Source organism: Lampetra planeri, chromosome 23, assembly GCF_965212315.1.
Source record: "Lampetra planeri chromosome 23, kcLamPlan1.2.h2, whole genome shotgun sequence".
Taxonomy (NCBI): domain Eukaryota; kingdom Metazoa; phylum Chordata; class Hyperoartia; order Petromyzontiformes; family Petromyzontidae; genus Lampetra; species Lampetra planeri.
In genome coordinates this window covers 10,586,412-10,602,533 of record NC_136129.1, presented here as the reverse complement: position 1 = coordinate 10,602,533, position 16,122 = coordinate 10,586,412, and the positions used below count along the sequence as shown (strand labels likewise).

The following is a 16,122-nucleotide window of genomic DNA, read 5'->3' as shown; positions in this document are numbered from 1 at the left end:
TTTCAGTTTCATTTATTAGGTATAGCCCTGTGAGCCATTCGGCTCTTGAATCGGGTGCAACCGCAATAAACAAAAAACAAAAACATGATCAAGAAAACATCTTAAAGTGACTATGCACAAACAGAAAAATCCAGGAAAAAACTGCAAAGTCTTCCAGAAAAAAATCACAGTACACCAACGCTGTGCAAAAATCCCAGTGGGATGCAAGTCAAACAACAACAACATCCACAAGACAACTTAGATTAAAGCCATAATTCTAACTCCGGCCAAACCAAAAAACTTTTTCGAAATCACTAAAATAAAGCCATAATCAATGTAACAGTGATCATAGGAACTGTGACCAAAATTTCACAATAAACGACAAACAACATGTACCACCAAACCCTGTAGTCATAGCTGGCTGCATGAGTCAGAGATATTTGCTCATACTTCACCACGTTGGTGGCGCCACAGTGGCGAGACGTTAACTACCTCGCCTGGAGGACATGGGTTCGATCCCCACCTTGACGCATGCTGTATATTTGAAGCGTGCATGTTCTTCCCGTGGTGGCGTGGATTGTCTCCAGGTCCTCCGGTTTTTCTCTCCCCATATTTAAATCGAACGTGCGTTTAGAGTATTTGGCTGCTGCTATACATTTCCACGTGATGATGAGCCACTTCGTTGAGCTATCATTTGTATCCAGGTCGCTTCTGAAAAAGAGCTACATAGCTCAGTGGGCCCTACCTGGTGAAAAAAAAATTGTGTTGGCGATGGTGGGGGGGGGGGTAGAACAAAGTGAGTTTCGATGCACTGCCCACAACGGCTACTACACCGGTCTATTGTGCGCATGGCGGTGGTCACCCATCGCAAGCTCTGTCCAGGCTCAGCTCTGCTTAGCTTCCCAGCTCTGACGAGATCACCTTCATCGACCAGCACTGACCAGCGTGGTGACACATGGTGACGTGTGGTGACGTGCGATGACGCGTGGTGACGTGTGGTGACGTGTGACGCATGGTGACGCATCCTACACGTGCTACGCGGCGTAGGAAAGCCTTTAATTTAGCAGTGAATTGACGAAACAGGCAGTGCATTTACACCATTGGAACCTCATTTGCAAGTTAAAAATATGGCGCCTTTTGGCGTCATCTGGTCCAACACCATGTGAGACTAGGCTCTAAGGAAAGCTGTCTCGGGTGTGGACCAATCAACTTCAAGGACAGTGCATACATTATCAGAGTTATGTTTTTTTTTGCATTATGACTGCAGGTATTGTGGTCTATGCAAACATGACTCCTTGTAAAAAAGGTGTCAGTTTTGTTGCCAGATAGAAGGGTAAAAAAACTATTATCAGGCAGTGCATTACTATTGTTATTATCACGCGCAAGGAAAGAAAACGGATATAGTTTACACACATCTCAGATATGGGGCAATTAGTCCATTAAATCTATCACCACAAATAGATTACTTGACGAGACGGAATATTTTTACTTGAATAATTAATAATCCATTTGGATGGAACATCTTGTTTGTGAGGATGTCCAGGGTGAAATAAAATATATCGTCACGTGAATTTCACGCAAACGGCGAATAGATCTGCAGTACGTCGCACGCACGCACTCACACACGCACACACTCTCACTCACGCAAACACGCACTCACACACGCACACTCACTCACGCGCGTACTCCCACACTCACACTCACGCGTGCACTCACACACTCACGCACGCACTCCCACACTCACTCACTCACACACTCACTCACTCACACATTCACACAGTCAAACACTCACGCACACACGCACGCACTCACTCACGCACTCACACACTCACGCACTCACACATACACACTCACGCACTCACTCACACACACACTCACGCACTCACTCACACACGCACACACTCACACTCACGCACTCACACACACGCACCCACTCACACACACGCACGCACACACTCACGCACTCACACACACGTACCCACTCACACACACACTCACTCACACACACACACACGCACCCACTCACACACACGTAAACACTCGCTCACTCACACACTCACACACACTCACTCACACACACTCACACTCACGCACTCACACACACACACGCACCCACTCACACACACGCACACACTCACGCATTCACACACACACACACGCACCCACTCACACACACGCACACACTCACACTCACTCACACACACTCACTCACGCACACACTCACACACACGTACTCACCCACTTACCCACCCACTCACCCACCCACTCACTCACCCACTCGCTCACTTACACACTCACACACACACACTCGCTCACTCACACACTCACGCACGCGTCGACAAAGCAGTGGAGGACTAGGAAGGAGCGCCTGCGTGTTTATCCGTGAATATTTGCGAGCGGAGATTCACTGCGACTCTCCCGTAATAAGCCGGTTCCAGCCGGCGACGAGAGACCGCACTCAGTCCTGGCCAGCAGCCTTGGAGAGCTTCACTCGCGATCCTGAACCCCGCCGCAAATCATCCACACGACCACCGACTGATCGCGGGCTCGGTATTTTGTCAAGCAACGAAGTCTCCCGGATCGCGCGCAAAGTTTAGTCCGTTGCAGGCGAAGCTGCCGCGCGTCTCCTGCCACGACGTGGGCGGAGTCACCCGGAACGAGCGCGGTCGTCGTGGGCACCGCGCGCTCCGCCAGGGGCGCAGCACGCGGCACGGACGTGCGCGTCGCGTCCACGGCTCGGGGAGCCTTCGTCATCGGCAGGTGTGGTCTAGCCACTGCTGGATGAAGGCCTCGCAAAGTCGACGTCGCCTCTCAAGAACCCCCGCGATGCGATGATCTGTCGAGCGACTAGCACACGAACCGATGTCATCGCTCCACCTCCTGGAGCGGACGTCCCATCGGACGCGTTCCGTTCCTTGACCGTCACTCAATTTTGATTTAAAGATTTGTGACTGCAGGGATCTATACTCTTTCGTCCTTTATTTTATGTTATTTCTACCTACGTGACTTTACCGAAAGAACCAAAGAGTATGCGTCACGCAATTATTAATCGTGACCATCGTCCACGTCGTTGTTTAAACACTGCGTTGTGGATGACGGCTCTCATCCATGCGTCTCTCTGCCTTCCCAATGTCATTCCAAGCATGCGCCTCGCCCCGGCTCTCCAAGGCCTGGTTGTTCTCCTCGATATGTCATTCGCGTGGACGCAATCCATCTTGGGCAGCTGTGCCGCGTCCACACGTTCGGTCATTGTGAACAGGACACGTGCTCACAGGGGATGGCAGCCGATGGACAAACGAGGGACAGAGGCGACCAACCCAAGGGAAGGAGCATGCCCACCGCATCGGTGAACAGATTTAATTTGGAAAATGCCATTTTCCTCTTTTAATATATTCTTATTATCACCATGGTATTTGTAGACTATTGGACATGTGGCATTCCCAGCATACGGCAGGAGAAGGGGGCGTGCTGTGTGTTTTTGTCTTTTTTTTAGCACAGATATTTTTTTCATTTGAATGCTGGTTTTCACCGTGGGGAAATTGTTGTTAAAATTGTATCTCTGTCAACGCACACACTCACGTAGACACACACGCACGCACGTAGACACGCGCACGCACACGCACGTGCACACGCACACGCACGTAGACACGCACACACACGTAGACACACACACGCATGTAGACACACACACACGCACGTAGACACTCACACACACACGCACGTAGACACACACACACGCACGTAGACACACACACACACACACACGCATGTAGACACGCACACGCACGTAGACGCGCACGCACACACACACGTAGACACTAACATTCACGTAGACACACGCACGCACGTAGACACGCTGGTGGGCATGCTGCAAGTGACCTGTAATGTAGCACTGTGGAGGCAGTGAGGGGTGGTGGATCACACACACGACGTTTGATGCTCCACCAGGACACATCGTCTCATCAGCTGAGGTGTGCAAAGTCAAAGCGATTTCCGTTCGAATGAGCATTGGGGCATTGGTGCTTGTCTCCGGTTTACAGCCCTGAGCCAGCCGTGGAGATTCCACATTCCTATGGCGGGGAGAGTGCATCTACTTTAGCACAAAGTGGTGCCTGTTTTATCGACCGTGAAAAGATGATGGGCTGCAAAAAAAAAGTCCTCAAAATCAGGCGGCGTGATAAAAACACGTGATTGTTAACATCAGTACCTACCGCCTACGGAAGACGCGTGAGTAATCTGACATGTTCGACGCTTCGTGTGTGGACTCGAGACGCATTCCGAAGCGACGCGGGGCGATGTGGCTCGCACAGATTTGCGCCGCGTGCCTATGCCCCCCACCCCGACTGAGTGGATGAGTCAACGTCGTTGCCTCTCCCAGGAGACGACTCGAGACGCTTCGCTTTCGCACGAAGCGAGAGGGTCGGAGAATCCCGACGGCCCGGCGGGCTTCATCATCGCCGCGCCCCGCGACAGCCTCGCCGCCATTCACCCCTCGCCGGGGGTGGCGACCGCACGGCGCCGGCCCTCGGTGAGTCTCAGGCGAGGCGAGCGAGCGAGCGGCACTGCGCTGATTCAGCAAAGTCGCTCGCGCGTTTCACCAATTCGCGAGGGTGGCTAAAGGGGGGCCTGGAGCCCCTTACCTTCCTGCCGCCCGTGTTGATCTTCATCGGGGTCAGGAAAGGGTCAAAGATCATCCGTCCCGTCTCCACGTCCACCGGCGACTGCCTCTTGCCGACGGAGCACAAGTTCCAACCGGAGTTCACGAGCCCCCAGAACGCCGGCCCTGTGGACAGAGAGAGAGGGGGGGGGGGTCGTGAGGAGTCTCAGCGGGCTGACTGCGCGCAACCAAAACCGGACGCTTCGCGCGCCGCGTTCGTCTCCATGAAGCGCCACCGTTGGCACTTTTTTTTTTACGAGGCGCTGTAAACGACTCGGGAGCATGGCGCAGTGGTGGGGAGCCTCTTAATGAAGCGACGAACACACAGCGCGCGCGCGTTGAAGCGGTGTAGCGCGGTGTGCGGCGCTTAAGCGGTGTTCAGTGTTGGGTGGCGCACTCGGGAGGCAGACGGGTCGTTTGATCTCCCGCAAGTTTCTGAAATTCCCTCCACCACCGCCTCTGTGCGGGCAGCAGCAGCGTAAACATAGCACGCGCGGCGCGCTTAGTGGATCGGCGGTGAGGTGGAGTGTGGGTACTCCCACCTCTTCCAAAGTGTCTGGGTAGCGCGGGACGGTAAACCCGAATACCTCCTACAGGGGCTCTCTGGAGCGCCCTCTCGTGGAGGCGTTTCTGCCGACCGTGACGGGAGCGAGCCATTGCAGGGCTGCGCCTTCGCCTAAGTGCTCACGTGGTTCTCGTTTAGCAAAGAACAAAAGGATTGGCACGAGTTGTGTGCGCGCGATAATGGCGCATTGCCGAGTCATAGACATTTACCCATCAGCTGTGTTTCAAGTTCTACTTCATGGCGACGATTCCGCTTGTTTAGCCAGGAAACGGATGGCCGAGTCTCAAGACTGTTTCAGGAGGGTCCTACCAACTTGGTCGCGGTAGGGGAAGGGGGAGGAGGGTGGCGATGGTTCCGCGGTCTGTGATCGGCAGTGGAGTCGTTTGCAAGTCAATTACGTACGACTGTTGTAGGCTTCAGCTACGGGGGGGGGGAGGGGCATCCAGAGGCAGAACAGGCGGGGGAGCAGACGAACTCCGCACATAACAACGCCGCACATTTGCAGCAGTGACCAGAGGGTGCATGGGGAGGGAGCGGGCTGCACAAGATGTAGGAGACACGGGCCTGGGTGAGGCCGGACACCACCGAACGGTTCAAAGGGCGTGCGTGCGTGAGCAGCAATATCCTTCCCTGAATTCACATTACGATTGTGGCAGGAGGCGGGGGGGTGATATGATTAGGGGCAGTGGCGGGGGCATTGAGAAAAAGGGCAGCGAGTTGAGGGCTGCAGGTTTCTTGCCGAGAAAAGGTGCGGGGAGAAGGGAGAAGAGAGAAGGGAACGGGGATAAATGTTCAGCCACGGCCCAGCGGGGAGCTGACCTCCGACTCGGATGTAAACAACATGTCCGAGGCTGTGCAAGACGGTCCCGAGGAAAGGCATTATGAGATAATACTGTATTAGAAGGGAGGGGGTTGGGATTGAAAAAGAAGATTTCAGATTTCATGTTGTGATCCGCACTGACCTGTGTGGAAGTCAGGCCATACAGCTGGCGCCTGATGGCGGTGGTTGTCGTCTCCAGCGAAACGTGTCTGTATGCATTGTCAACATTTTCCTTGTTTTCTATATTCCAGTTGTGTTCATAAACCAAATTGGCACATTTGCTCCACGTGACAACTCGACGTCACTGGCTCTGTCAGACGGTGAAGGGCTACTATAGTTAAACTTTGCCATGATACCATTATACCATTATACCCATACAATGATCAAACCGAAAATAAACGAATGACGAATGTTCAACATCATTATAGCTCCTGACATACGGCGGCGACACGCATTCACGATGACTCGAGGGCCAAAGATGACGAACCATTGTGCCCTGGCGATAAAAAAATGTTTTATTTCGAGGGAGTCACTTTGCTGTACACGGAAGGAGCCTTGAGAAAGAAGCATCCTGGATGGACGGCGCGCTGCTCGCCGTGGCAGGGGAGAACGACTCCTGAGCAGGCCCCCACCACGACGAGGCGACGCTCTCCGCTCCGCCATCCTCCTCGAGCGGTCCTTTGGCACGAGGACGGCTCGAGGAAAATGGAGCGCTGCCAGAGGTCACGAAGGTTAAAAGGAGTTTGTGTTGTGCACAAAAAGCCCAGCTCATGAATTATTCACGGGCGTTTTCACGAGAACGACGCTGCCTTTGATTTCTCTGAGATGTTTGCCTGTGGAAGTGTATCGCTTTTTTCTGTTTGGGGTGGGTTTTTTGAAAAGTTATTTGCAAGGCTATTTTTTTTTACTCCTTTATTTAGCATTTTTTAAATGTCAGCGAGAATACGTGAGCCGTTGCCAATCGGTTTGGAACATAAGCCGATTCCTCTCGCGACATAATGGGTCTTTTTCTGCCTCTCATTTGATAAAAGCCACTAGGGACTTACTTTTCAAGATAACAGCTCAGAGTTCTTCACGATACCATCTTGAAAGTTATACCCAAGTCAAAAAAGTAGGTCTCGTGTGTCCGTGTGTGTGTATATAGTACATACATAATGCATATACGCACACTGCCATCATATAAATAATATATTTACGGAATAGAGACACGCATAATTAATCTGTAAATGAAAAAAACAACTGGATTTTCTGAGAGCAACAGAGAGACACATTTTTTACTGCAGGGCACATTACAAATAAAACACTGCGATTGCGGACAGCGCGTGACCTAAATCAGAACATCCCGTTCGTATTCCCATCTCGGTCTTTCTGAATGTCGTCAAGACCAGTTCATGTAATTTTAAAGTACGTTGAGCATGTGTTTCATAAATGTACGTTCATATTGTAAAATGTGTTTATAGTGAGCTCAGTGTTTGAAACTGACGTTGTTTTTTCTCTCCCCGCGAACTGGAGAACGGTGGCCAACGCTAGCAACTTAAAAAGCAGAAAACACAACCCCCACACATCGCGCGGAAATGGAAGCGAGAAAATGACGCTCAAGCGAGCTCCACTCTCGAAAGGGCTGGAGATGAATAAAAGATGAACACTGTGCCCTAAATGCCATTGTGACGACTCTTATCTCGAAATCAAAGGCCTCTGGGTGCCACGGGACGAGGGAGCCGAGGATCGCGACGCCCTAATCCCGGCGCCTTTTCCCCGTGCGCGCCGCCGCATCCGTTGCTATCAGGCGGCAAATTGTTTTGATTTTCACGCAGGTGGCGCAAAGGGAAATAAAATCAAAGCCCGAGTAAACACAGAAAAACGCAAATATTTCACCAACAAACACGTCTTCATTCATTTGTAACAAATGGATTTCGTTTGTCGTCGAAATCCGAGATGCGATTCATGAATTCTGCCGCGCTCCATGCGAGCCGTGCGCGTCGCGCCCGACTTGGCACCACCACCACCATCACCACTTCATCCTCCTCCTCCACCTCCTCCTCCTCCACCTCCTCCTCCTCCACCTCCTCCTCCGCTTGCGCGAGGCTTCAAGCCAACAGGCGCGAGGCTCCACGCCGCTATTCCCGTCGGCGGGCGCCCTCTGGCTCCCTCTCTCTCTCCCTCCCTCCCTCCCTCTCTCCTGTTACGGAAGCGCTCGTCCAGCGCTGACACGAGTGAGACGGTGACCTTAAAGAGATGCAGAGGGTCACAGATTACCGTGACCCCTGACCCGACTCGTGCGCTGTCAGTCACGCGGCGGTGGCCGCGAGGGATGAGGCGCGGCGCGGCTTGCGAGCGGGTTGCAAAAAAAAGTAAAAAAAAACACCCCCCAACCCCCCAACCCACCAACCCCCCCGAAATGTGTAAGAGAATTGAACCGTGGGTTTAAACCAGAACCTCTTAGCGTTTGGTTTGACAATTTGCCAAATTGATGTAACGTTGTCATATCTTTTGTTGTTGTTGTTGTTGTTTGTTGTTTATTAGTTCCCGCACCTCCCACACACACAGATGGTCCTGCACACAAAGACAACCCACTCCCCCGTAGCGTCTCACAGACCGCCAGGGCGAGTGCTGTGAGCGAGCAGCACCGATGAAGGCCGCCACGGCATGCGAGGGGCGGCTGTGGACAGCGCCTGGCCGCCTTTGTCTCCCCAGCGCTGACGTTTACACACCTCACCAAGTACCCATCGTCAAGCTGAGTCGACTCTATCAGGAGGCCCAGGACCGGTTCCGATTTCCGTCACCGGTTTAGGCCACGAGCGGGAATCGAACTCGGGTGGCCGGGTTCGTGGACAAGGGGGGGGGGCGTGAACCCCCGCGTCGCCGCTCTCCAGGGCCGCGTGCCCGCGGCTCCGCACGCAGAGAGCCAAGGGGACGTCCATAAATGACGTCACGCGATTTTGGACCATTTTCGACCCCCCCCTCCCTAGTCACACGGCGTCACAAAAAGTCAGACCCCCCTTCAAATTTGACGTCACAAAGCTCTGCCCCCCTCCCCCCCAAAAAAAAAACATGCTTCAAATCGCTTTAAACTATTGCCATTGTAGTGCGTATTTAATGTGCCGCTGCACTTTGATGTTGTAGGAGAAAACATTTATTAAAAATCTATTTAATTAAGTAGAACGTGTTGTCTATATTTATTTAAAGTTGCTCATTTTAATGTGACATCACATTTCTCACCCCCCCCCCCCCCGTCGTCACACATCGTCACAAATGTCTGACCCCCCCTCCCCCCTAGGTGCGTGACGTAATTTATGGACGGCCCTCAAGCGGCGGTCACGGTCTGCTGAGAATGCAATCCAAGAGAGTTGCAGCGAGTTCACCCGCCGGCCTGCAGCGTTGCTCACGACGCGACACGGCACGGCACGGCACGGTTCCTACCGCTAGGCCAGCAGCGTTGCTCACGGCACGGCACGGTTCCTACCGCTAGGCCAGCAGCGTTGCTCACGGCACGGCACGGTTCCTACCGCTAGGCCAGCAGCGTTGCTCACGGCACGGCACGGTTCCTACCGCTAGGCCAGCAGCGTTGCTCACGGCACGGCACGGTTCCTACCGCTAGGCCAGCAGCGTTGCTCACGGCACGGCACGGTTCCTACCGCTAGGCCAGCAGCGTTGCTCACGGCACGGCACGGTTCCTACCGCTAGACCAGCAGCGTTGCTCACCGCACGGCACGGTTCCTACCGCTAGACCAGCAGCGTTGCTCACGGCACGGCACGGTTCCTACCGCTAGGCCAGCAGCGTTGCTCACGGCACGGCACGGCACGACACGGTACGGCACGGTTCCTACCGCTAGGCCAGCAGCGGTCGCGAGTCGACAGGAGGCAGCCGCTCGCGAGTGCCCCGAGCTGCACGGGCTTCCGCAGATTTCTTCCTCTTTCAAATCGACGATTGTGTTGAAACTTTTACAAATGACCACGCCAAAGTATCCGAGTTTTTTGTGTCCAATGAACTGCCAGAGGGCCCGCACGCAGCTCGCGAGGCGCAGTTCGGCCACGGCTCTCGTAGATTCACCTCGCCCAGCGATCCCACCACTTGTTGCGATGCAATAAAAAAAATAGCGATAACAACAATTTCAATTTGTACTGGGCTGCGGCCCACCGCACAGTAGACGCTCGCCATCGAAGAGAGGAGGAGGAAAGCTGAGCACCCCGAGAAAAGCCACACATGTGAGGGGGCAACACTCGATTCCATACTGATGGAACGAATCGAGTTCCCATCTCATGGCGAGTCAGGATAGCGATGAGAATCGATGCTCCGGAACCCCACCCCACCACCACTGCTCCTCCGACGATTCGTCACAATTCAGTGACGATTCCATTCGATTACCGAACTCTCTGTTTACCATCGCGGTGAATGGTAGCACAGCAGAGGTAGCGCACGAACACAGTGTGCGCAAGACGCGCACGTGGACACGCGCACACGCGCACGCCATTCAACGCGAAGTTGCGACCTCAACGACCGAGTCGGAGCGACGCGTGGGTTCCGCCTCTCCCGTAGGCGGCGTACGAACCGCGGGGATCGTGGCGACCCGTCCCGTGGAAGCCGAGCTGCCGGCCCCGTGGGCCACAGGACACGGCGCCCTGACACTTCGTCAAACTACAGAATGAACCCCCCCCCCCGTTCTCTCTCTCTCTCTCCACGCTCGAATGTTTTTGTTTGCGTTTTCGTTTTTTGTATTTTACATCCGCGTTGGAAATGTTTTCTCGCGTTTTGTCGGGCAGCCGCAAGTCAGCGAGCGGTTGGAATGCAGCGGCCGCCCCGATTATGACTGCGGCCGTGATAACCACGGTAATACATAAATAACACCAACGCAAGGCGCCGTCCACTTCGCCGTGGGCGCGAAGAGAGTCCCTGAAGCAATTCGCAAGTCGCAGGCCGTTGCGTGTTGACAACAGGCGCCAAACGTTCCTAAATTAGAACGTTTCTCGCGAAGCGACTCAATTGGGACGACGCACAGAGCGGCAGCAATCATCGCCTCCTACCGGCAGACTGATTGGTGCCCCAGGTCACTCTTGCAAACGAGAACTCGATCCCCCGTCTCGCGAGTCCTCGCCTCGCTCAACGAAGCCGCCTTGAAAGCCGCGACGGAGGGGCCGCGCCGCTCCCCAAGGGGTCGGCGCGCAACGCGGAGCGGTGGCGGGCGGCCGCCACCACCACGTGGCGGTGTCGATGGAAGCGTGGAAGGGTCGCGGGCAGCGGGGGTGGGGGTCACGGGGAGCACACCTCGGTGCTGTGGCTCGACTGACGCCAAGCCTCGTGCGATCCATCGACGAAACGTCGCATCGCCTGCAGTATTTACCTGTGATTCTGTCTCTTGTTTACATCGCTTCTGTCATCTCACTCGGAGTTTATATTTTAACAGTGGGTGGGTGGGCGGGGGGGGAGGTGCAAACTCCACGGCTGCTCAGGGGCCCCAGTGGGGCTCCAGCAACACTGTTGCAGAGCACTTCGGCACCTCGTGGTGCCGCGGTGATGCGCCTCACCCACTAAGGTCAAGGGTCTCTCCGCGCGGGGCCTCGTCAGCTGTGAAAAAAATAAATACACGGGGGTCCGTAAATGCATCGGCGCTAAGAATAGAATTATAATTAGGCTGCAGTTCGAAGTGCGCGGTTGAAAATGTGCCAACATGCTTCTCATGCCGCGAACTTTCTTTGGTCGTTTTACCGGCAACTCGAAAACCCCGAAGTGATCCTTAACAGCGCGGAACCAGAGGCACTGGAAACAGCCGCGGCTGAGATGGAGAGGCAATGCTGGCTGCCAATACCGCCAGCACTTCCTGAAGAAGTGCACTGGGTTCCCTGCCGCCTGCGGTCACCGTCAGATAAACAAATTGTTTATCAAATGCGACCGACTGACAGGCAGCAGTGATGCAGTGAGATCCAACGGCGGAGCGGTTTGGCGTAATTCGGAGTCATCAGCAGTGAGCATTGGTAACTATGCCGTGCCGATGAGTCCTAAGCGTGACGAAACCGGGTCAGTCGTCTCACGTCTGCACCACTGCTGCTATCGGTGACATTTGCTCAATGTATTGTGAAGTGACACAATTGTGAAGTGATTCCATCAATGTGATGGCTATTGCCCGTGTTGCACAGAGCCTTCCGACACGTGCTAAGTGTGAAACGTTACGGCGTATTCTGTCCCCAGCCTGCACGAGCATTGTGGGCTTTTTTGGGTTATCGTCGTCTACAAATGTGAGCACAGCTAAGAAGTTGCCGAGCATCAGGAAGTCTCGTGACATCTCGAGACGATGTCTCCAGAGCCTTAGAGGACGCGTGGAGGATGAGAAAAATGTTTCTCTCAGGATAAAATCTTCAAGCCACCAAGTGCCTGTTGCGTGTTTGTAGCGCGCCGAACCCGGTAACTCGAGTTCAATTCCCAGCCACGGCTAACACTAGTGGCAACTATTGGAAACGACCCTGGGCCTCCCCGAGGTTGAGTGAGGTATGTAAGCATCAGCGCTTGAGAGACAAAGGCGGCCAGGCGTGATGCTGCCCCCGGCCCACGGCACGTCACTCTGGCATCGACAGGTGCCTCGCTAACAGCGCTTGCCCCAACGGCATGTTAGAGCCTACACGGGGAATCTGTGTCTGTGTAGTTTCAGCGAGCTCGTGAAACCCGCTGTCGAATTGTAAGCGGACGACCCCTTGGCGGGCACCGTTCGACACGGGCAGCGCCGTGCGTGGGCAGCGCCGAGCGTGGGCAGCGCCGAGCGTGGGCAGCGCACGTGGCGCAGGGCGCGTGGCGGAGGCCCTGTGCGGGCTGCGCTGCGAGGAGACCGGCGCACTTTGGAGCCATCGAATAGCGCAGCTGTCAGATCGCTTCAGCGTCAAAGGGCAACGTCCTCCACCGCCTCCTGCTCCTCCTGCTCTACCGCGTCCAGCCCTTCCCACTCGCAGCCCCTCGCCCTCTGCGCCCGCCCCCACCCCTCTGCCCTCTGACCTCCACAGGGGCCCGGCCCGCACCGATCCTCACAGCCCAACACAGAACACCACAAGGGCGTAATTAGGTCCCGTGATGGAAATGTTCAATAACGAACTGTGCTGTCGATGCTGCATTGCCGCGTGGTTGTTTAGAGCGGTGGCGCAGTGCTTCGCTGATATTCTAAGGCCATTTTTGTTTTCAGTCAGAAGCATAGTCAAATATTATTGTGCCAAATTTCACCTTTCGGTGCCCTACTATAACACCAGTAAAATGGAACCCAGTCACTCAGTCACACTTTACTATACATACTTAACACCTGCACATAATATAGATATGTCCAGCATGAAGACAAAGATCCCCCATATAGCCTTAACCGACGGTTGGGAAAAGTGCTGTTACCGAGTAGCACCAATAAAGGCCTGAATAGCACCATTCCCTGCCGTTTTTGTCTCCCCATTGCTGGTGTTTCCACACCGCATCAGGTACCTGACCCAGGGGAGGCCCAGGACCCGTTCAGATATTTGCCACTGCTGTTGGCCGTGAGCAGGAATCAAACTCGGGTCGCCGGGTTCGGAGCGCGTTTCTCTAACCGCTGCGCCACCGCTCCGCACGCACACACACAGAGCGATTGGCTTTAGCGACATTTCAAAACAGGGCCCACTGCTGACTTTTGACGAGCTCTGTGGCTGTCATGGATGTCGTCCGTCAGCGACAGGGTGAACATTTACAACAACAAAAACCCCGCCACAAAGAACAACAACAACACCATCACGCAATCCGTCAGTCGTCTCCTCTCCACCCTGTGACCCCCACCACCACCACGGCCACCACCACCACCACCACGGTCACCACCACCACCACGGCCACGCGCTCCCGGCTCCCCCGCCCACGCCGCGGCGAGACCGCCGCCACCTGCAGGGGCACCTGGAGACGCCCGAGAAGGCCGCGAGGCGAGGCCAGCGTCGGCCCGCCGAAGCCCTCGACGGTCTCCACCGATGGCTCGCGAAAGACGTCGTTTTCAAAAAATATTTTACACGCTTTTATTTAACTCACTCCGTCTGTTGTCGTATCCTTAAAAAATATTGTAACTCAATTTTTACCCACTTCCCAATGTGATATCGACTGAAAACTTGGCATACTTATGTCATACTGATGACAAGACTATATTCTATCATACACATTTTAAAATATATATTTTTAAACATTTTACACGCTTTTATTTAACTCACTCCGTCTGTTGTCGTATCCTCAAATCTTGTAACTCACTTTCAACCGTCTTCCCAATGTCGTATCGACTGCAAACTTGGTACAGGTATGTCATACTGATGACAATACTATATTATATCATAAAAAAAATTAAAAAATAAAATTTAAATAATATCTTATTACGGATATAATTATCCACGCTCAACTGACGTTGCCTGTAAATCACCACCGGTCCCTTACGCTGTGGCAAGCTGCGGGGCCACTTCCTGGAGTCGTGGAGTTCTGCCATTACGAGTACGGTACAGTTCATTAAAGCGTGTTTTTTTAAATAGTATTTTTAAATATTTTCTCACGCAATCACGCACGGTCCACGGCCCGCGAGCAGCGGGCAGATTCGCCAGGGCTGCGCGTGATCCGTGCGTGCGGGAGATGTCGTTTTGTTGTTTTTGACGTCCCCCGCTGGTTTAATGATTCGCGGAGCTCCTCACTCGTCGAGGGTCGCCACTCGAGACCCACGTGACCGCCAGCCGACTACTTTAAGGAGCGATTAGAACTCACGACGCATTCTCCCTCTTCGCCCCCATTCAATGTCGCCAAATGCTTACACGTGTTGCGTCTCCTGATCAATGCGTGAACGTTCCGCTTCACGTTGTAATTTCTACACCCTATTTCATGAACGAAGGGCGTTTAGCGGGTCGAGCGCTCAACACTGTGATGGCTTTCTGTAAATAAATGTTGAGTGGTGGAAATTGTTTGTTTTCCATTGGGCCGCTGAGCGCAATCGATGTCTCTGAAGGAGCGACCCGGTGTGTGAAGGTTCGCGGCACGGGCATAGACTTAAAAAAAAAATATTCATGAAATAATGAAATAAAATGAACCTCTCACGACATGAAAATTAATTTTATTCCGAATGATGCCGTAAAGTTCCCGAACCCTTTGCTCCCTAATTCTAAAAATGACCCCACACGCTGAGAAACTCGCGCACATGTTTTGATTTACGCCGAGCGGTGAAACGCCCGCGGTGTTGGCACAAAGAGCGGGAGAGACGATTTTTATTATTTTCATTATTTATATTATTAAAATTATTTTAATTATTTACATTATAAAAATAATTTTAACTATTGATATTGTTTTAATTATTTTCATTATCTATATTATTATTGAAATTATTTTCATTATTTATATTATTTTAATTATTTTAATTAGTGCCGCCCACAGCTCAGAGAACTCTGGGAGCGAGCACGCCGGTCACCATGTCCCGACCATTTACCGAAACATTCCACCGGGAAAAAAAATCCCTCGAGACGATGGAACGTCTCGTTTGTCGGGGCGGTCCGGGGTTTCGACTGACGCATATGATCAACGTGCGTAGCTCACGAGCAATGGAACGTGTACCAACAAATCAATATATAGTTTATGCATCATGCATGCATGCAATGAATAACACACCCAATCGAACACCGACGGACCAATCGCCTAAAGGCTGTCGTGGACGCTGCGTGCTGCCGGATCGCGCGGGATGCACTCCTCGGCGTGTAGCGGGTCGCGAATTCTGCGCGAGGGAATTCGCGAATGGGAGACCGAGAGAGGTCGAGGCCGACGGCGCCTTCCCGGAGAGAGGGAAGGAAAAGAAGCCCGGCATCGAGCAGCCGCGCAGGGCGGACAGCGCGCCACGACGGGCCGGGGTTCAGCGGGGAGGAGAGCGCAGGAGCGTTCACCACACGCGTCGATACCTCTCGGCGCTTAATGCGCATTGGGACCGTAGGGCATGCGCCACGCGCGCACGGATCGATGGAGTAATGGGTATTTAACGTGCGCGCACACACGAGGCACGCCCCGGAGACGAACGGGGTCGGCCTAGCAGCGGTGTGGAGGCGCAGGGGCGGATCAGGCGCCGGGTGACATCGCCCGGTAGCCGTACACGGTGCGTCCGT

At 53.6% G+C, this 16,122-nt stretch overlaps 1 protein-coding gene across 1 annotated transcript in view; it reads right to left on the bottom strand.

The window, feature by feature from the left end:
• The window catches only part of CA10 (carbonic anhydrase 10 (inactive)), a 142,216-nt gene that overhangs the window by 64,248 nt on the left and 61,846 nt on the right, over positions 1 to 16,122 (bottom strand). Inside the window, exon 3 of the mRNA XM_078605256.1 lies at positions 4,620 to 4,762. Coding sequence (XP_078461382.1) covers positions 4,620 to 4,762 — 143 coding nt within the window. The remainder of the gene's footprint in view (positions 1 to 4,619; positions 4,763 to 16,122) is intronic.